The sequence below is a fragment of the Prionailurus viverrinus genome, chromosome E3 (genome assembly GCF_022837055.1).
Source record: "Prionailurus viverrinus isolate Anna chromosome E3, UM_Priviv_1.0, whole genome shotgun sequence".
Classification (NCBI taxonomy): Eukaryota; Metazoa; Chordata; class Mammalia; order Carnivora; family Felidae; genus Prionailurus; species Prionailurus viverrinus.
The window spans coordinates 9,404,612-9,426,203 of record NC_062576.1 but is presented as its reverse complement, the minus strand read 5'-3'; the positions used below and the strand labels follow the sequence as shown (position 1 = coordinate 9,426,203).

General features: G+C 53.2%; 2 protein-coding genes across 5 annotated transcripts in view; both read left to right on the top strand.

Annotated features, from left to right (window-relative positions):
* Positions 1–930: 930 nt before the first annotated feature.
* ZP3 (zona pellucida glycoprotein 3) lies at positions 931–8,056 on the top strand. The gene is made up of 8 exons (XM_047838950.1): positions 931–1,254; positions 3,114–3,232; positions 4,976–5,079; positions 5,156–5,333; positions 5,425–5,542; positions 7,147–7,238; positions 7,365–7,501; positions 7,822–8,056. Exons 1-8 carry the CDS (start codon positions 949–951, stop codon positions 8,040–8,042), a joined length of 1,275 nt encoding a protein of 424 aa, XP_047694906.1. The 5' UTR covers positions 931–948; the 3' UTR covers positions 8,043–8,056.
* A 7,565-nt stretch (positions 8,057–15,621) lies between these two features.
* The window catches only part of DTX2 (deltex E3 ubiquitin ligase 2), a 35,267-nt gene continuing 29,296 nt past the window's right edge, over positions 15,622–21,592 (top strand). For 2 of the 4 annotated variants that reach the window (XM_047838513.1, XM_047838510.1), the window contains exons 1-2: positions 15,622–15,758; positions 16,948–17,111. The gene's annotated coding sequence lies outside the window, so the exon portion shown is untranslated. Of the gene's footprint in view, positions 15,759–15,962; positions 16,083–16,354; positions 16,541–16,947; positions 17,112–21,592 lie in introns of those variants that run through there. The other 2 variants (XM_047838511.1, XM_047838512.1) reach the window with 2 other exon arrangements.

Genomic DNA, 21,592 nt, shown 5'->3' with positions numbered 1-21,592 from the left:
CCGAAGCAGGATCCAGGTTCTGAGCTGCCAGCTCAGAGCCCAACACAGGGCTCGAACCTAAAAAGCGTGAGATCAAGACCTGAGCCGAAGTCGATGACTCAACCGATTGAGCCACCCAGGCACCGCCTCCCTCTTTATTTTATTTTTAATTTTATTGGTTTTTGAGAGAGAGAGACAGAGCATGAGCCTCAGCACCTTCCATGGCCTCCCTTGCCCACACAGTAAAGTCTGGCATCTCAGCCAGACACTTTTATGTCTCCGCCCCACCCACCTGCCCAGCCCCGCCAACAGCCACTCTCCCTCCCAGGGATCTGAGGCTCCGGCAACTCTGAGTTCCTAGGCTTTTCTCCCAAGCCTCCTCTGTGCTCTCTCTTCACCTCTGTTCACCCAGCTGCCTCTGCCAGAACGGACCTCCCCTTCTATCACCCATAAAATTGGTCAAGAGCCCCTAAAATTACCTGGTTTTTTTTTCCTGGTCTCTTAATGATGCTTCCTGTTCTCTCACTTGGAATAAGCTCCCTGCCATGCCCTGATCAGTTCTCCCGACCCTTCCAGCCATGAAGGCCTTTCTCCTGGTCTCCCCCATCTACCTGGGGCAGCTCTTAACTCCCTCGCAGGGCTGGCAAAAGGGTAGACACGTGGGCGTAGGGGCGGGGCAAGACGTGACTGAATAGGCTGCCAGCCCACGCTTCTCAGATTTAACTAGTATACAAATCACTTGGGAAGAGAGTAAAACACCAGATTCTGACTCGGTAGGTCTGGGGTGGGGCTGAGCGGCAGCAGTTCTAACAAGCTCCCAGGTGGTGCTGATGTTTCTAGATGGGGGACTAGCCCACTGATTGGTTGGGGAAGGGAAGCAGGTGGGAGCCCAGGTGCAAGTGGCATCATCCGGGGTATAAGACCACTGGGTGGTGGCTGTAGTTACCAGCGGGAGTGAGCGTAGGCGCCATGGGGCTGAGCTACGGGCTTTTCATCTGCTTTCTGCTTTGGGGAGGCATGGGGCTGTGCTATCCCCCAACCACCACGGAGGATAAGACCCACCCCTCGTTGCCATCAAGCCCCTCTGTGGTGGTAGAGTGTCGGCATGCCTGGCTGGTGGTCAACGTCAGCAAAAACCTTTTTGGTACTGGGAGGCTTGTGAGGCCTGCAGACCTCACCCTGGGTCCGGAGAACTGTGAGCCCCTGATCTCTGGGGACTCAGATGATATGGTCAGGTTTGAAGTCGAGCTGCACAAGTGTGGCAACAGCGTGCAGGTGAGACTTGGCCTTCTGGGCGGCGCTGGGGAGGGTGGATGCTGAGTGGATGTCCGGTGGGAGGTGGGGCTGGGCCAGATCCCTTTCATTGGGGGCAGGCTGAGGCCTGAAGCTGGGCATTGGTGACACCGGGCTGGGGTGGTTGAAAGCTCTTGCCTCTAGTGGCTGGAATCAGGTGGGGGGTGGGGGGAGGGGGGCAGTGGAGTCCAGAGGTGGCAGTGAACTTTGGTCCAGATAGGGCATCCCCCACTCTGATTCCTGAGGATTTGTGAACCCCTGGAGAGCATCCAGGAGAGATGTGGCTGATTTGGGGGCTGTTCATGACCTGCGGGTGGCCCAGCATTTGCAGGAGCCCTAGGAACTTGTGGGGAAGAGGTAAAGCTCGAAGCAATCACAGGGGGGGGGAAAAAACCCCTAATGTTGGCCTCCCTCATTCATGTTTAATGCCTCGAAGCCTCGAACTAAAAGAGGGAGGGGGCTAAGGGCATCATAATCCCCTCTGTGTTGAAGATTTAAAGGCACAAACGGGGCAGTCCCAAGTGGGGGATAGGGAAGCTTAATGCGGGAGTCGGGTACAAACAAGGGAAGAGCTAAGTAATTCAGGCTTCAAGGAGGGGCTTCCAACAAAGCAGGGCTGGACTGGACACAGGATCCCTAGCTGGTCCACAATTTTCTGGACGGACTTCCTGGTACCCCACTGAGAGCCATCTTCTCTGTCCTCGGCCCCTGCTCCCGCCCACCAGGTCTCAGCTTGGCAAGGGTGGGTACAAGCTCAGCACCTGGAGCCCTCCTGGGACTTTGATCTTAGGTGCACCCCCCCACCCCCACCCCACCAGGGCTTGCCCCAAGGCCTTCTGGCACTTGCTTCCCCGGGAGAAGGGAGAGAGCCCAGAGAACTGCGGGAGTTATTTGAGGAATTATTCTAGTTGAGTAACCCTCAATCTTTGAGTATTGGAATCACCTGGGGAGCATTTAAAAATTCTGATTCCCACCGCCTATGCTAAATCAGACCCCAGAAGTGGGAGCCAGGTGTCAGGATCTTTAAGGTCCCCAGGTGAGGCCGGTGAGCACAATATGGCCACGCCTTTCTCCTGGGCAGGGTCTCCCAATCTTGCCGGACAATCACCTATGGCCGGGACCTGTGCTGTCTCCCAGGGCCACGATTGCTTTAACGCCCTGAAATTCTGAACTTCTGAACAAGGGGACCCACAAATTCTGCAGCTGGTCCATTTGGGGCCCTCACTAATAGCAAGCTAGGACTCTCCCCTGAAGATTGAGCAGTTAGGGGCCAGGCAGCCTCACTGTCCCCTTCTGGGTGGCCCACTGGAAGGTGCAGATTTCCCCAGTAGCACCTGCCTGGCTCTTCCTGCCTCGGGCAATCCCTGAACAGTTTCCCCTTCTGTGAAATGGGTGTGAGAATAAGTCTGAAAAGGACGGGCAACTTGAGTGTCCACTGCTGTGGCAACAAGTTAAAGTTCCTGGTACTTTCTGGCTTCTTCCGGGGGGCTTTTTGGTCCCAGACCTCAGCACCCCCCGAAGGAAGCTGTGTGTGGGGATGGGGGTGGCAGCCTGAGGGGGAGCCCGTGACCAACACCCCTGGTCACTGGGCACTGCTTAGTGCCAGACATGGAGCTGATCCAGACCCCCTACGGGGAGTGTCAGGAGTCAAGGCTGAAAAAACGGAGGTTCCAAGGTGGTACATGTTCAGGCTTTCCCATGGGTCAGCCGTAGGTGAACTTTGGGTCCAGGGCCTGTGGTTCCTCCATCCCCAGTGGGCTGCCCCTCCCTGTACCCTCACATGGGTTGGCAAACCTAGGGCAGGTGATGCCGGTAGGGTCAACCCCGCCCCCTCCCTGCAGGTGACCGAAGATGCCCTGGTGTATAGCACCTTCCTGCTCCACAACCCCCGCCCCGTGGGAAACCTGTCCATCCTGAGGACCAACCGCGCGGAAGTTCCCATCGAGTGCCGCTACCCCAGGTCAGTGTGGGTTGGGGCCTGTCGCGGCCCCTCAGCGAGCACGTCGGCCTCCCGGCAGCATGACTGCGATAAGGTGGAGGTACTTAAGCCGTGGTCCCTGCTCCCTGTCCCAGCTGGGAGTGGGGAGCCCGTGGAGTCTCCTCTGAGCCTCCGGAATGCATCTGGGCCACAGCTGCCTCTCGGTGGAAGCTGCAGGCTGCCCAGCCCAGGCCTTGGAGTTCAGAGAGCCTCTGAGTAAAGCGAGAAGTTCTAGGCTCCTGTGATCCCTGCTTGCCCTTTGCCCAAGTCTTCCCCCAGTACCCGAGTGCAGGTGGCGGGAGCCCCTCAAGCCTTAGCCCTAAGGATGTGCCTGTGAACTTGGGCACTGAGGCATGAGGAGAGGGCGACTAGGCTCATAACGACAAGGCCACGATGGCGAGTCCTATGTGGCTGAGTCGAGTGCAGAGTGCATAGGCTTTAATCCTGCCCCTCCATCTGGGAGGAGGTCAGGAAGGTCCGTGCTGCTACCACAAGGGCAGGGGAGATGAGCCATGGCATAGGCCTGGGGAGGAGTCAAGGTAGAAGCTCCCAGAACAAGATCCTGGGAGGGTACATAAAGGGGCAGGTGGGGGTGAGACCCTCTGGGCAAGGCCACACAGTCACGCACACCAGGGAGGGCAGCGTGTCACTAATAGAGGCTGTAGCCCGGGGCCCCTTCAATAAGGGAAGGGGGACAGATAGGTTCTAAAAGCCCAACAGATCCAGAGAAGGTGCTCAGGCTGGCACCTTAGCAGGCACCCCCTGCCCCCCCCAACCGCTGCTGCCACCGTGAACCTAACTGAATGGCAAGGATGGTCTCTGAACCCAGAAGGTCCTCTGGCCGCTGGTACAGGAGGCAGATGGAGTTGGGGAGACCAGCTGAGATGGGATGGAGGGAGTCCTGACCTGTGGCAGCAGGGGTGGAGGGGCAGGCTGGAGGGAACTCAGCCCCTGACCGGGTAGGGTAGGGGAGACGGAGGAGCCAAGGGCAGGAAGGCTAGCTGCCCCCTCCCTCGCTAGAGAGGCCACAGCCCTCCTCGGACCACAGCTGTCTTGCTCCCGAAGGTCTCTGCCTGGGACAGACCTGAGAATGTTGGCTTGCCTGGCCCCACGGGGGTGGGCAGTGCAGGGGGCCTGCCACAGGCTGGGGTGCTCGGACTTCCAGATGCCCGAGGCGTGGTTCTCAGATGACCTAGCCTCTTCCGTGAGTCCCAGTGGGGTGACTCCCACTGCTTCCGAGGACCTTCCCATCCTGGTCTAGGCTCAGACGGTCTCCGTGGCTTCTCAAGGACCGGAGGCCTAGCTGTATTTCTCTCTGAAGGACTGCACTAGATCTCAGCTCAAGAACGCTGAGGGGTGCAGGGAGGGAGGGCTGCCTCAGACCCAAAACCTGAGCCCTGATAAGCCCAGCTGGGTCTAAGGGCCAGACTCCTCACTCAGGTGTATCCCATTTTCGTGCCTCCGCCTGGGTCATGGCCGGAGGGCGGGGCCCACTCGCAGGTGTCGAGTTTGGGAGGGTCAAGGGGCAGGTTCAGACTTCAAGTGTTGGTTCAGCTGCCTTGGATTAGCTGCCTGGCTGGGCCACAGCTGAAGACTGGTCACACACACACACACACGCGTGCGCGCGCGCCTCCTCCCCCCCCCCCCCCCCCCCCCACTGAAGACTCCCCTGAAGCCAGATGGGGTGAGCTCGGGACAGGTGTGGGCAACTGCTCTTCTCCGTAGGCATAGCAACGTGAGCAGCGAGGCCATCCTGCCCACCTGGGTGCCCTTCAGGACCACAATGCTCTCAGAGGAGAAGCTGGCTTTCTCTCTGCGCCTGATGGAGGGTGAGCACAGGGGGATGGCGGAGGGGGGCTGCAGGGAGAGCTCTGGCGGTCTCTCACCCCTGGCTGTGCCTTTCAGAGGACTGGGGCTCCGAGAAGCAGTCCCCCACTTTCCAGTTGGGAGACATAGCCCACCTCCAGGCCGAAGTCCACACTGGCCGCCACATACCACTGCGACTGTTTGTGGACTACTGTGTGGCCACGCTGACACCAGACCAGAACGCCTCCCCTCATCACACCATCGTGGACTTCCACGGGTGAGGGCTGGGCCACCTCTGGGGGAGCCCTTGTAACATGACCTTTACCGCCTTAGCGCCTGACTCCGTTGTCTCCTCCTTCTCTTCAAAGCTGTCTCGTGGATGGTCTCTCTGATGCCTCTTCTGCCTTCAAAGCCCCCAGACCCAGGCCGGAGACTCTCCAGTTCACAGTAGACACGTTCCACTTTGCTAATGACCCCAGAAACATGGTAATAACCTTTAAAAAAAATCACTTTGGGGCACCTGGCTGGCTCAGTTGGTAAAGCATGCAACTCTGATCCCAGGGTTGGGTGTTAAAGCCCCACATTCTGAAGTTTGGAACAGCTGGTCAGGAAGTGATGAAAAATCCCTGTTACCGACTGACTCTATATTAACCCCCTGGAAAGGTCACCTAATACCATATATTTTCACTTAATTGGGGTGGGGGCCTGGCATTACTTCTTGAACATGGTTATGGAAACATTCGTAGAATTTTACGGCAAATACCTACACACCTACCATCTAGAGCTCTATTAGACTGGTAGGTGAATGTGAGTGAAGTACTATCTGGTTTTACTTGGAAATCCTCAAAAGCTACTTAAGCTCCTTAGAGGACTCTAAGCAGCTGGGTTTGCAAGCCACTGAACCCGAGGCTCCTATGGCTGGGGGGGGGGGCATTAAGGGGTGAGCACAGTGAATTTGTAGAAGATGATACTGAAGCTACCTGCCCCCACACCCCGCAGTTCTGTTGAACAGGAAGTTTGATACAGACTGGCAGGTAGCAGGACGGGTATGAATTGAAGACATGTCCTATTGGTGACATGTCCTAAAGCTGATGGTAGGTCCTGGGGTGGGGGATAAAGGAGAGCAGACAGAGAGGGTCCTGGTCCCCAGATCAGTGACCTTGTGGGTCCTAGGGTAGAGGAGCCCAGTTGGGGTTGGGAATGCCATTAACCTCAGAGGTGGTCTGGTGGAGGGGAGGGGGAGAAGTTTTCGTATGGGGGTTGGTTCTCAGCACAGGAGCCACCAGAGCTGGGATCCGTATCTTGTCGGGGGAGGAGGCAGGGCAGGTGCCAGAGGACAGTGCTGAAGAATGAAAGGTGGCCTGACTTCTGGGAGCCTTCCCCTCAACGGTAGATAGGATGGTTTGGCCGCCTGTGGCCACGGAGGGTGTAAACCCTTATTTACGAGGATCAGGGAACCATTCTATGGTCACAGGCCCCAGTTAACATCAAAAAAATGTCCTGGGGGAGGGAGCTGAGGATAAAAGCAGTACTTCTCCGAAATAAGGATTCTAAGGGACTCTGAAGCCCTTCTCTGCTGGGGCAGATACAAGGCCAGTGGCCAGAAGTGCCTCCCGGCTCGTTGGAGTTTCTGGAGTGGCTTCCTTGCTGGTGTGCTCAGCCACTAGGTGGTGGCCAAGGCTGTGGCTTTGCTAAAGGCTTCAGAGAGAAGGTGGTAGAACTTCTATGCCCTTGTGGGGTTTGCAGGGGGTATGAAGTGCACTACCTAGAGTATGAAAGGGACCTCTGCCTGGAGATCCCTCTGCCAAATGGGCCAGGGCTGACCTGAGCCCCAGTTTTGTCAAAATTTCCCCTACCCCAGGTGGCAGGGTAAGGCCATCGGACAGGGTTGGGGAAAGACGGCAGGGAATAAAGCTGGTGGGTTTTAGTCCTAGGGTCTGGTCTGCCACTCCCTCCAAAACCTTGGGCAAGTTCATCTCTGACCTTCCATCTGTGAAATGGAACTGAGGGTTAAGAGTTAAAGCATTGGCTTCCTGAAGTCACTGGTAGAGCCTAGACCTCCACCCTGTAACTGCTGCTCTTACTTCTAGATCTATATCACCTGCCATCTGAAAGTCACTCCAGCTAGCCGAGTCCCGGACCAGCTAAACAAAGCCTGTTCCTTCATCAAGTCTTCTAACAGGTGAGGCAACAGGTTAGACGAGGCTGGGGTAGAAAGCCTGCCCGGCTTCCCTGGTGTGTAGGTCATCAGCAAGCTGCTTCCTGCTGGCGACCTAGCTGTCCGATCTTTTCGCCTTCCTCTGCTCAGGTGGTTCCCAGTAGAAGGCCCTGCTGACATCTGTAACTGTTGTAACAAAGGTAGCTGTGGCCTTCCGGGCAGCTCCTGGAGGCTGTCCCACCTAGACAGACCGCGGCACAAGATGGCTTCCCGAAATCGTAGGCATGGTATGGCTTAGGACTGCTGCGGGGCTACGGCTCTCCCCTCAGTGTAGGGTAACTGCCTTACTGCAGAGGGACATTCCTCCTCCGTCCCCCATTCAAGGCTGCTCACCTCTGGGGCAATGCTGTTTGTGTTCTTCCTAACATAGAAGCCTTGGGGTTAATAGGGGGCTCTAAACCCCCACACCAGTGTCAGCCGGGGGGTTCTGAGTAGGGCATAATGACAATTCTGGGGTGATAATGCAGCTGTTAGAATAAAACCTAGTTCAGTCTACTGGAACAGAGCAAAACCCTTTATCTGACCCCAGGTGTCCTGTATCTTTCAGTGACCGAAGAAGCGGATATCACCGTGGGGCCTCTGATCTTCCTGGGAAAGGCTGCCGATCGTGGTGTGGAGGGGTCGACCTCGCCTCACACCTCTGTGATGGTGGGCATAGGCCTGGCCACGGTGTTGTCCCTGACTCTGGCTACCATTGTCCTGGGTCTCGCCAGGAGGCATCACACTGCTTCCCGCCCTATGATCTGCCCTGTGTCTGCTTCCCAATAAAAGAAAAAAATGAGCTTTTTGGGTATAGCACAGTGATGTCAGATAGGGGTGAGCTGGAGGGGGGGGGGCGACGGTACAACAGTGTCACGGGCTCAAAGGAGCCCAACCCAACAAGGACTGTTGTACTAGTGTGGGGGTGATCTACCAGTGGAGAGGGCAGACTGATTTGTGAAGGCAAGCCTGCATTTTCCTGGCTTTGGGCAACGTGGCCTTCCTGGGGCAGGAGTTGGGGTGGGGGGTAGGGGCTCATCTTCCCTGGTGACAGTAATCCCATGCCTCCCAGGAGGCCAGGGTGTAAGCTGTTGGAGGCCAGGCCTCCTCCTGGGCTAGCAAAGGGTTTGTGTCTCTGGACCCCATGCATCTGAATTGGGTGTGGGGGCAGGGGCAGGGGCAGGCAGGAAAGGACTGAGTCTTCTAGGGGCAGCAGGCTAGAGGCCCAAAGGCCAGAGGTGACTAGGTCCAGGGCAGTGGTCTGGACAGTGGTCCCCTTGGGCCTGAAGGTGCTGTAAAGGAGAATGTCTGTGTGTGTGTGTGTGTGTGTGAGAGAGAGAGAGAGAGAGAGAGAGAGAGAGAGAGAGCGCGTGCGCGTGAGAGGGAGAGGGAACTCTGGACAGGTCCCTGGCTTGGGGGTGGGCACCTCAGGAGGGCTGGGACTGCCTGAAGCTTCTTGTCACTGATGGGAGCTGTCTTGCAGCCTCTCTTGCTCCCAGGTAGAACTGCCCTCCTCTCCCAGGCCCTGGGAGTGTCCAGGAGGGAATGTGGCCCCTTGTCTGAGAGCTGTGGCTCTTGGCTGGTTCCATTCCCCCCCCATTCACCCCCCCCCCCCCCCCGCCTTCTGTGCCTTTGAAGCCCCAGGCTCTCATCCCTTTTGGTTCAGGAGGGCATATGTACTTCCTTTTAACTTTGGGAACCCCATATTTGTGAGAGATTCGCACAAGCAAGATTAAACCTGCTGTTCTGTTAATCTGTTTCCTTTCAACTTTTAGCCTAACCAACGTGAGTTCGCTCCTCGGAGAGCCAAGGAGATCATAGGGAATGGCTTCCAAAGCAGTGACTCCCCAAGTCGGAGAGACGGCGAATGGGTCCCTTCTGTTTAGGGTTAGGATGGCTATTTAGACAGGGAGGCCTAGGTAGAGGTGGGCGTGATGCATGTGCCTTAAGGAAACCCGCCTGTAGAGACCTTGTATGTTACATAAATGAGGCTGAGGCTCCTCCCTGGGGGAGGGTTTTAGTATTCTAATGAGGTAAACTTAAAGGTGGGTCATCCCAGAGGCCACTCTGTGGTCCATCTGCCCCGGTGCAAGTCAAGTTTAGCTCAAAAGGTCTGGGTGGTCTGGGAGGCCTTGTCAGGGCCTTCGCCATCCCCTGAGGAGTGGTTTCGGATTTCATTTGCCTGAGTTTAGAAATAAGCTGGAAAGAAGAGTTTAGGGGAAGATGTAAGACAGGTTAATGGGTACAAGCAGGTAGGCAGCAACTGTGGAGTCTTGAGGTCTAGCTGGTGACCAACTTAATTCTTAGACTGGTCAGAAAAACCTGTGGAAGACGAGGCTTTTCCCTCCCCAACACCAGCAGGTGTTCGGACAGAACCACACTCTGAGCTCCAGCTGCTTCCACAACCCCCGGGGGGACTGTCCATCCGCTACTTGCCCTCCTGTTTCTGGGGCTTGCAACATCCTGGGAAGTCCTCTCCAACTTCCGCTGTCCTTGGGAACAGGAAGTGGTTGTAGCTGGTGTGAGGAGGAAGTATGAGGAGCAGGTCAGCTCCAGCCAGTTCCAGATGGGCCTCATCTCTCTGGGTGCCACCGAGAGGCGGCCTCCAGCACTGAGATCTGAGGGCCCTGCCTCCAGTCTCCACTGGAGGCTAGAGCGGGGAAAGGGAGGGAGGTGGCTGGCAGCTGAGGGTCTGGATTTCCATTGCCTACGGCCACCTGTTTCCCTGGTGTTTGGGGCAGCTGCCTATCACATCCTGTGAAACTCTCAGTGGACGGACACTCTGTGGGTTTAAAACTTTGCCTTTGTGCTTCCTGGTGGCCAGGGGAAAAAAGGACAATGCAGAGAAAGCGGGGAGCCAGGGAGTAAAATCATGTTTGTACAAATACAAAATGAAAATATGTCCAAGGTCTTTTTTTAAGATTATTTTGAGAGCGAGCTCTCGTGTGTGCGAGCGGGGGAGGGGCACAGAGAGAGAGAGGGAGAGAGGGAGAGCGAGAAAATCCCAAGCAGGCTCCCTCCACATGGTCAGCGCAGAGCCCGATGCGGGCTGGAACCCACAAACTATGAGATCGCCCCCCCCCCCGCCCCGGGCGCCCCAAAGGTCTTGTTTTAATTCCTTCCTTGAGGGGAACTGCCAGAGGCGAAATGGGTTCAAAGGAGAATCCGAAGATTTGCATAAAGTAATCAGGAATGCAGAAATGAATTTGTTGATAGATGCAAGTTTGGCTTCCTACAAAGGGCAGAAATCAATTGCATCTCCCCAGACAAGACTTATTTGCAATAATTTGCACTACTGATTTTCCACAATATACAGAATTGCAAAATACCTTCCGTCAAAGACCAGGAAAGGCAGACTTTTACAGAGTCAGGGTATCTGGAAGGGTGCGAGAGGACATTTCGTAATCTCTTTGTTCATGTCTGTATCTGAGACTCACGCTTTTTCCTGATGGATGTTAGATTTATCACGTATTTTTAGCAATCAATTCTAAGCAGCAACCAGGGACTATTGGAAGTTTTCTGGGGGAGGTTGGCTACCACCAGAAAGACAACTTTGTCTCTCGGGGGTGCCTCTTGCCCTCAGCCTTTAGGCTAAAAGGCCTGCCTTGTCCACGCACAACTGACACCTCTCTTCTATGGATCTCAAACCAGGATGCCAGAGTACTAACTTACAATGAGTAAGTAACTTACAATGGGGTGGAGGGCATAGATCCAGTGAGATTGCCTGGTGTGAAAGCAAACTTCTCGGATGAGTTAACTGTGAGTACACATCAATTATTTCAGACTCGCAGCAAAGGAGGACAAGCCAGTTCAAAACGTGTTCCAAGGAGCTGGGACTTACATAAGATGACGAACGCTTTTAGGGGCTTCGTCCTGGGGCTGCAGAGCCATCACGCTTTTGTTGGCCGTGTAGGTCACACCTGGGTCCTGAGTGGGCACTGTCGCCCAGAGATGCCAGGTGCTGTCTATTAATCAGAAATAATGAGCCAGGCAGCTGTGGCTTCTAATCAGACGGTCCCTCCAGAGCGTCAGATGGAGGCCAATTAGCCGAGTGCCACCAAGCAACAAAATTCTGCCTTTCCAAGCAAAACCTCAGAAAGTGCTTGAGTCCCTGAGCAGTGATGCTGGGCCCCTATGTCATGGATCTTTTCTTGCTCCCGAGTGAGCTGGGGCTGTTCCAGGATCGGAACCTTCGGAAGCAGTAAATCCTGGCACCTGGAATGGAGTCTAAGAACTTTTGGGGGGGAAAAAAAAAGAGTTTCTTTGGCCACCATCACTCCCCATTCCGTGGCCAATAGCCACATTCTTTCTTGGGCCACGCCATTCATTCTTAGTTGCTAGGGAGCCTTCGGAAGCCTGCGAGCAAGCTCCATTTGAGATGTTAAAACACACACACAAAGCTCCCCTTCGGGGCAGATGATTTTTGTGAGGACAAAGAGCCCATGCCAGGAATGTTTCCGTCCCCTTTCACCCCTATGTGCCCTTTGTGCCAGGCATACCTAACCTGCCCTACTGTGTGTGTGGAGGGGGAGGGAGGCGTGTTCACATTTTCCAAACCAAAACCACAAATAGGTGCATGTTCCGTATGCTGTGAAAGTGTCTTTTTTGCTTAACCCTAGACCTTGGCCATCGTTCCCTTAGTACCTGTGCATCTTCCTCATTCTTCTTAACTAGTGTTCCAAGGTCATTTAACCCGCCCTCTTCTAGTTGCTGCGGATCCTTTGCTACTATATTGGTTTCAAGTTCAGTTTGCAAGTGGCCGATCCCGGGCCCCTCATTTCCAGCTTCCTGAGGGCCATCCTGCTGCAGTCTCAGAACACAGCACACTCGCTCTGTCCTGCCTAAAAATTAAAAGTCCGTGCCCCCGCACATGCTCCCTCTTGCTGCTGCCCTATTTTGCTGCTTTTTCACTACCAGAACTCTCTATTTTCCCCAAATAAAAATAGTCTTTCTTTTCAGGTTACAAAAAAGGAAACCATTCATTGGGACACACTCAAATGGGGCAAGAAAAGTACAAAGAAAGTGAAAATCACCTGCTATCCTGCCTCTCAGACTTTACCGTGTTGTCTAGCGTCCTTCCAGGCACACACAGCCATGGGCAACCTTATGTAAGTAGCCTCATTCCACACGTGTGGGTTTATCCTCTCCCCGACCCCCGCCCCCATGCGTGGAACACAAAGACTGTTTTTGGAACCTTCCCAACCTTCCCAAGCACACACACCTGTGTGCATCTCTGTGCTCAGGCCTCTGCTTCTCAACGGAAACCATGAGGGACACACCAGTGGCCTCTGTGTAGTTAAGTTGGAAGTTTGGGGCGTTTCCTGGAGCCCGCAAGGTGAGAGAGCCCAGAGCTGGGAGACAGGAGCCCTCGGTTCTGGTATAGTCTTGCCTCCCAGCCGGCCACCTTGTTGGGCCTCTCAGAAGCATCTGTTACCACTGAGTACCACCTCCATGGGACACTCCCCTTGACTCTCTGATTCACCAGGCTTGCCCCAGTCCAGCCTCCCTTCAGACACTTCTATGTTTCATCTGTCCTTCAAAGGTCAGTGTTCCTTAGCCTCGGACTAACCTTGCTTATCTTCCGAGGTCTTTCCACGTGATCTCAGTCTCATTGCCGGTGACTCCCCAGCCCTTGCCTCTACCCAGGCAGCTCCAGAACCTCCCATCTGGCTGTTCTTGCCGGTCTCCTTACCTCCCCCTCACCTTGTTGACCGGACACCCCCCGCCACATTTCTAGTGTCCTCTACCTCATGGAAAGCCACCCCATGCACCCAGCCTTCCAGGTTGTGTCCTCTGTGAAGCTTCTCTACGCTGGCTTTCCCTCTGGTTCCCAGACTGGTCCCCAACCTGGGCAGCCCCATCAAGCCTTCCTCAGCGCTCTGGCTCCTCCTGCTCTCTGAGTTGAGATGTCTTCCCCTCTCCAGAGCCTAGGTTCCAGAACCTTTCCAGCCCGGCCTGCCACCACAATTCTGTTTGAGCCTGTAGGTGTGTGTGCAGTGGGATTTTTGGACAATATCAGGCAAGCATTTCACTGAGGAAAAAAGAAGCACTTAAGAAAATATTTTTTGAGTGTTGAAAGGCTTTTCTAATGCTTCAGACCGTTTCACCTTGTACCACCCTCCCACCAGCGAGGCCACTCATATAGGGGTGCTCAATCTGGAGTTAGATGCCACCTTTATTTTAAGACCAGCTCTGCCAGTTGCTGGCTGTGTGACCTTAGACACATCGCTTAAACTGTGTCTCAGTGACCCCATCTTTAAAATGGGGATAACGAGGGGGCATCTGGCTGGCTCACTTGGTAGAGCATGCGACTCTTGATCTCAGGGTTGTGAGTTCAAGCCCCACCCCTTCCATGGCATGGAGCCCACTTAAAAAATAAATAACATGGGGAGAATGATAATACCTACCTCATTGAGGGGCTTTAATGAAGTGATGCATGCCAAGTGTTTGGCACATACTAAGTGCTTTAGAAATGTTTGGTGTAGGGGTGTCTGGGTGGCTCAGCCAGTTGAGCGTCTGACTTCAGCTGAGGACATGATCTCACCATTCATGGGTTCAAGCCTCACATTGGGCTCTGTGCTGACAGCTGAGAGCCTGGACCCTGCTTTGGATTCTGTGTCTCCTTTTCTCTGCCCCTTCCCCTGCTTGCATTGTGTCTCTCTCGCTTTCAAAAATAAACAGTAAAAAATTTTTTTAAAAAAGAAATGTTTGGTGTAGATGGTTATGGCTGAGAAAACTGATTCTGAAAGAAGAGGGGAAATGTTCACATCCTAATCTGTAGCCACTGCAGTCACATAGTATAAATCACAACTAGAAAGTTACCCTTTAGTTCTAGAAAGAGGGCTAGCTCTGGGTGTAATTGGGAGAACCTGACTTTGGTGTGTCCCCAAACTCAAGGCCTGTGTCCTGTAAGTCAGGTCCTGGGTCATAAAGAGTCCTGGCCTAGGGTACCAGAAGTGGGGCCACAGGCACTCCTTCCCCTCCTCTCTGGGCCTCAGCTTCCTCTTCTATAAAATGAAGTTTTGAGGGGCACCTGGGTGGCTCAGTCGGTTGAGCGTCTGACTTCGGTTCAGGTCATGATCTCACGGTTTGTGAGTTCTAGCCCCGCATTGGGCTCTGTGCTGACAGCTCAGAGCCTGGAGCCTGCTTCGGATTCTGTGCCCCTCTCTCTCTCTCTCTCTCTCTCTCTCTCTCTCTCTCTCTGTGCCTCCCCCACTCACACTGTCTCTCTCTCCTTCAAAAATAAATAAACATTAAAAAAAAATTTTTTAAATGAAGTTTTGAACTGAATGATGGGGGAGTTAGGGGAGCGTCTCTTTCTGAAATCCCTGATGAAGTGTGAGGGGCATTAGTGTGAGGGACTCTACTCAACTAGAGTCCAAGATTCAGAGAACTCTGAACCCCCTGAACCTGTGTGCAAGATTGTACATGTAACATGTGTGTAGGTGTGTGTGAGCATGTACATCTGAGCATATTTTGGGAATAGCTTTCTTTAGCTTTGAAAGGGAAGTCTGTGATCCCAGAAGGGCAGTCTCCAACCTGGTTCAGGCCTCATCACCTTCTATCTGGACAGCAATGTCCACCAAACTGGTCTCCCAGCTCTTTTCTCTGTCCCTTTAACCTATCCTCTACCTACCGCACACGGTATCCTTCTAAAGTGCAATGCTGACTGTCATCCCCTTGCTTTGAATCTTTCTATTGGTTCCAGCTGCCTAAATTCCTTGCATGGCATTTAAAGACGAGCATAATCTTACCCAGCCTGCTCCCCACACTCCTGTCCTGACACACCCTAATCTATTTTCTCTGTCCTCAGCCCCTCCATAAACCCTTTGTCCTGACCACAGAGAACATGTCACTGCTTCCCGATTGTGTCAGGCACTTTCACACGTCTCCTCCTTTGCAAGAACTTCTCTGTACTCCATCTGGCAAACCCCTATATATGCTTCAAAATCCAATTCATGCAACACTGCTTTGTGATGTCTTCCTGACACCCCCTCTCAAATTAAGCACACCCTTCTGCGCTCCAACTCCTGTGTTCAAACTCCCATTTGTCCCACTGTACTGTAATTCTATGCTTGAGTATCTGTCTCCCCAAATAGATACGAAGCTCTCCCAGGAGAAAAACCAAGTTCATAACTCACGTTTTAATCCCCGGTACCCAGCACAGGGCCTGACATCACCTACGTATCGGTTAAAAAGTACCTAAAACGAGTCAGTAAGTTAACGAAGTCAGTGAGTGAACAGACTGAGGAGGAATAGATATACCTGAACAGGTGCGCGACGGGTTGGGCTCCGCCCCGCCCCCAACCCACGGAACTACATTTCCCAGAAGGCCCCGCGTCATGGGCATGCGCACCGGGGCGCTAGGAAGCTGCGACGCCGAGTTTCACTCTGGCTGCCTCCTCAGAGTCGGAGCTTCAGCGGGAGCGGTGCCCAGGCCGAACCCCAGCTGTAGCCCGAGCGCGGCGGTGCCCTCAGCCTGCCCCCTCGCCTTCCTCAGCCTCGGTGAGAGGGGCGGGCAGGCCACCTGCTTGTCGTCAGGGCTGGGATCCCGGGGACGCGGGGTGGGGGGGGGGGGGAGGACGGGGGGCGAGCCGAGCTGGGACCGGAAGGGGGCGGGCGTGCGAGTGAGGGAGGGCCGGGCCGGGGAAGAGCCCCGGGGTGAGGTCCGGGGGGGATTGGGAGGACGGGCCGCCGCGTCGGGGAAATCGGAGGCGCGGGCAGTTTAGGACGGGACTGGGTGCCGGGTGCGAGGGTGAACGCCGGGTGGAAGCCGAAGGGCTAGCAGGGGGAGGGGCGCAGACCCTGGGAGTTTGGGGCCGTCGCGAGGTGGGTACCCCTCCCCGCAGGACCGGGAGGAGGCGGGGGTGGCCTTGTCACCGGGCTACGCGGTGAGGGCGTGGATTCTCCCGGTGTCCGGGGTCTGCCTTCAGGTGGACGACTTCGCTGGAGCCCGGGGCCGTACTTTGAAAGAGTTTTTGCCCCGTAACTCTGCTTCCCTCGCCTCAAGTAGGGGTCGCCCTCCAGGAAACAGGAGTTTGCTGGGGCCCTGGGTTACTTTTGAGGGGTGCATACTGTATGTGGAGGAGGATTTAGAAGACCTTCTTTTCTGAAGCTGGCCTTCCGTCCGCCCCCTTCCCCTCAAGCCAGCTGCTCCCCTGCACACTGGTTCCACTTCCCTAAGTGCCAGTAACAATGGAAATGGTGTGTGCACGGGCGCTTGGCCCCTTAAGAATGAACTCCGAATATTTCTGCCTGCCGTCCTAGCTCCTCTGGAGTTCTGGAAGGTGAACTTTCTGATGAAGCCAACATCAGGCTTTACCATCAGGGTAGCTGTAACTAGGCCTCTTGTTCTTTTGCTGTGTGACCTTGGCCAAACTTTCACCCTCTCTGGTGTGTTAATTTTCTGGATACTTATCACTGCAGAGCGGCTTATGGAGTCCGTTTAGGCCTTTTCATGAAATTGCTGAGGTGTTTGTTTGTTTGTTTGTTTGTCTGTTTCCACCGTTCCCTTGATGACTGAGTGGGTGGAGGGAGACTGTTGTACCTTCTGCCCTGCCCAGGCTGTTGGAAAATAAACCTGGTGGTTTCCAGTCCCCAGCCGCAGCACACAGACCCAACATCTGTGCATTCGCTTTCACTGACTGCTGTTTCTCAATTTAAAACCTGATCATCTTTTTCCTTGTTGGCAAAGGTGCCTTGGAATTTGTGTTGCCGAGTCAGCAGGCCTTTCGGATTTGCTCGGCTTTTGTTGTTTGCGTTTATATCAAGATGGGAACTCAAACAAGTCAGTCCTCCTAAGGATCTACTGTCTTCATCAAGAAGGGACAGTTTGTGCCAGCTCTCCAGAGAGAAAAGGTAAGAGCCCCGGGGACGTTACATTGCTGCCTTCTCAATCTGGTTTTCGGTAGGGGAGGCTGGACTTTGAGGTCTCCGGGATGAAAAGTCAGCCTTGGGAGTTGATAGTTGATTGCCAACTGTCTTCAAATAAATTCAAGTGCTTTCTTGCCAAGGGCTTCTCCTGTTTAACCAGTCTTAGAGGATACTTTCCACGTGGTTTCCATTAGGGCATGCTTTATGGGATGAAGGACACAAGTCATGTTTTCTGCATGTGACCTGGAAATGTTTATGTCTCTCTCTTTTTTTTTTTTTTCCTGCGCAAACAAAACTGGGTACCTCCTTTGTGTCAAGGCCCATGCCCAGTGCTGGGGTCCACTGGTGGGCAACGGTTCTTTCTGTCACCCGGGAACGCACGATTTGGTGGAAGAGACACGAACCACAGGCAGTGGCAAGGTGTTGTTGGTGCGATATGTGTTGAGGCAGAGGGGGAGAGGGGGGAGTCGCAGGGCAGGACCCCAACCCCCCGACCCCGTTTGTCCAGGAAGGGGTAGGAGGGAAGAGGAAAACTAAGGTGAGTCGTGGAGGAGGAGTAGGACTTGGAAAGGAGGGAAGAAGCCCCACAGAGGAGGAGTTGATGTCTGCAGAGTCCAGAAGTTGCCTGGTGTGCCTGGGCCCCTGTAAGGAGCTCCCTGTGGCAGAAGCAACAAGGGATGGGCGTGGGGCAGAGGAGGCTGGTGAAGTAGGCAGAGGGCTGAGCGCAGAGGGTTTTGGGGGCCCTGCCAAGGCTCCGGGGAGCAGGATTTTAGCAGGAGAGGCATTTTAGATGGGCACACTGGCTGGAAAGTATGGGATGGATTCGACTGGGTTATTCTCTTTGTGACTGTTTCCTTATGCCATGAGATGTGGCCCCCAGTTTGCTCATAGTCTCCTTGGAGAGATAGAATGGACGTAGAGAACTGTGGAGGGCAGACAGGTGCTGTGGAAGTTGATAAGCGGGTGTTTTCTTTCAGTCGGGCACATCGAGGCATCTTGGAGGTGCTGTTTAAATTGGGTCCTGGGGCGCCTGGGTAGCTCAGTCTGTTAAGCGTCCGACTTCAGCTCTGGTCATGATCTCACGGTTCGTGAGTTCGAGCCCCACGTTGGGCTCTCTGCTGTCAGAGTGATGCCCACCTCTCAGATCTTCTGTCTCCCACTCTTTTTGCCCCTCCCCCGGTGGTGCTTTCTCTCTGCCCCTCTCTCTCTCAAAAATAAATAAACATTAAAAAAATAAAAAATAAATAAATTGGGTCTTGAAAGTATGGGTAAGGTGAGGATGTGTGGCTACGTGGGTGGGATTCTGCACAGAGCCAAGGTATGGAGGTGGGAAAACTGGATGTATATGGGGGTAGCAGGTATGGATTGGGGGAAGGGGAGGCACAGACAAAAGTAAGGTATTGAAGGGAAGCTCCCTGGCAAATACAGTTGATAGGAAGGGACCAGACTGTGATGGGCTTTCAGTGTCAACCTAAGGAACTTGAACTTTATTCCGGAAGTATACTTCGGGAGGCTCAATCTTGCACTTGCCTCTCAGGTGGACCAGAAGGAGAGACAGATTTGGGGAAGCCACTTCAGAGAGAATACTTATCAGGGTGAGAGGCATATAAGTCCCAAGCAACAGGGCCTGAGGAGGGAGGAGAAAAAGGAAGCCGTGGCAGCTGCGGGGCTGGAGGGGAAAGGTTGTGAGGATCTAGAAACCCAACTTTTTCTCGTAACTGCCTGGGGCCAGGGAATCCAGGGGGAAAGGACAATCAGGAAGGAAGATGAGTCTGGGTTCAGGCATATTAAACTGAAAAAAAAAAAAAAAAAAAAAAAGCTTTGTTAATGTTTGTTTATTTTTGAGAGAGAGTGCAAGCAGGGGAGGGGCAGAGAGAGGGGGAGACACGGAGAATCCGAAGCAACTCCAGGCTCTGAGCTGTCAGCACGGAGCCCAACGCAGGGCTCGAACCCACGGACCATGAGATCATGACCTGAGCCGAAGTCGGTTGCTTCGTCGTCTGAGGCACCCAGACGCCCCTGGGTTCAGACATATTGAAGGTACCTAAGAGGCCAGCAGGAATGGGGCCATGGGCCACACAGAAACCCTGTGTCAGGGGTAGGGCTTGGTACTTGGGTTAAAATGTGTTGGTTTTCATTTCTACTTTGGGTAAACACAGAGCTAGATTAATACATGCTCATCACTGTTCACGCATGGCTTGCTTTTACTTATTTCCTAAGTGATTTGTAAGGAATGTAGTAAGTTACCGCGTTCCACCCACCCAGAACAAAAGCTTGAAACGAAAGTTTACCTGTAGTCATTTTATCATTCTCCCCATCCTGAGATAACCATTTTCCCCTCGCTTTCATGCTCATGTAGTTTTATGTGTTTCCGAGGAAAGTAAGAAAACGTTGCTAAGATTTCCCATCTTACTGCATGTCCTCTGATTCATTTGTATTCACTACTGAAGAATCCGTGAACACACCACAGCTTATGCATCTAATCTTCCACTGATGGGCACTTAGTTGTTTCCAGATTTTTGCTGTTGCAAATGTGCTGCTCTGAACATCCCCATACACGTCTGTAGTACAGGTGCAAGAGGTTTTCTGGGTACGAATTTAGGGGTGATATTTTGCTGGGTCATCCATCATGTGCAACTTTCATAGATGTAGCCAGACTGTTTTCTGAAGTGGTCCTACCAGTATCCACTCCCTCAGCACCAGCGCATGGGACTCAGTTGCTTCACGTTTTTGCCAACACGCACTATAGGCAGACTTCACTTTTCCTGATTGAATGGATATAAAATGGGATCGTTGGGATCTTGATTTCTATGTTCCTGAGCCCTGACATTGAATATCTCTTCATGAGCTTATTGGCATGTGTGTTTCCCGTGAAGTATTTGCTTATGATTTTTGCCAACTTTTTATTATTTACTGGTTGTAAGAGTTCTTTATATGTTCTTGATTTCGGTCCTTTGTTCATATTGTGAGTATTTTCTTCCAGCTTGTAATGGGTCATTCTACTTAAAGACGTCTTTTGTTGACCAACCATTCTTTTAAAAAAATTTTTAATGTTTATTTTTGAGAGAGAGAGAGAGAGAGAGAGAGAGAGAGAGAGAGACAGACAGAGTGCGAGCAGGGGAGGGGCAGAGAGAGAGAGAGGGAGACACAGAATCTGAAGCAGGCCCCAAGCTCCAAGCTGTCGGCACAGAGCCCGACGTGGGGCTTGAACTCATGAACCATGAGTTCATGATCTGAGCTGAAGTTGGACGCTTAACCGATTGAGCCACCCAGGTGCCCCATGTTGAACAATCATTCTTAATTTTCACATAGTGAAATGTTTTTGGTTTTTTTTATGTTTGTTTATTTTGAGAGAGAGAGAGTGTGTGTGAGTGGGGGAAGGGCAGAGAGAAGTGATAGAATCCCAAGAAGGCTCGGTCCCGTCAGCACAGAGCCTGACGTGGTGCTTGATCCCATGACTCTGGGATCATGACCTGAGCCAAAATCAAGAGTCAGATGCTTAACTGACCAAGCCACCCAGGCGCCCCCCCCCCCTTTTTTTCTTTTTTTTTTTTTTTGTACTCAGCGTTCTGTATCTTGTTTAAAAAGTCTTTTCCTGACCTTAGTCCTTGCCTTAAGGACCCTATGCCCTAGTGGAGGGCCAGGTAGATAATTGCACTCAGATATCACATGGACATTGATTGTTAGAAGTGGCCACTTCTGCCAGAGTGGAGGAGTGGGTGTAAGTAAAGATTTCACAGGGTAGAGAGTCTCAAGCTGCCCTCAGGTACTGGGGGAAGACTGGCATGTCGGCAGAGGCCCTTTCCTACTTTCTGATAGAGACGTGGGTTCAGAGAAGTATTTCTCAACTGTAGGACGCTGTGAGCACGGCGATGGGTGTTGGGGAAGCTGTACACTGATCACTCTGTGGTTAGTTTGCACATTGTCTGTGGCTGTTTTCACACTGTCATGGCAGAGTTGCGTAGATGCGACAGATGCCTTGTGTTCTGCAAAACCTAAAATATATGTGTACTTTCTGGCCCCTTACAGGAGAAGGTTGCTCACTCCTGCTGGGGGGGAGGGGGGGGTCGCGGTAACCGTGGTGACCTGGCAAGAGTGTGTCCCAGCCACCACAGTGGTTTAGTGAGTTGTTGCCGGATGGATAATGAATCTAGGTCAGCGCTGCAAATGTTGCCAACTTTTCTGCTTTCTAAAAGCTGGAAATCTGGAATTTTTTTTTTTTAATGGTGAATATTCTAATTTTTAAACATCAACTCAGTTTTTAAAAAAACTGAAAACTGTATAGGCCAGGAAAAACACATCTGGCAGGCCGATTTGTCCAGCATCAGTGGACCCCTTCTGTCTCAGTGGACCCTGGGAACAGATTTGGGTTTCTTTATACCCATGTATTCTTGGGCAGGTTGGTCATCCTTTTTTGCCTCCTCTTCTCGTCTATAAAGTCAGGAGAAGACCCGCCCCAGGACTCA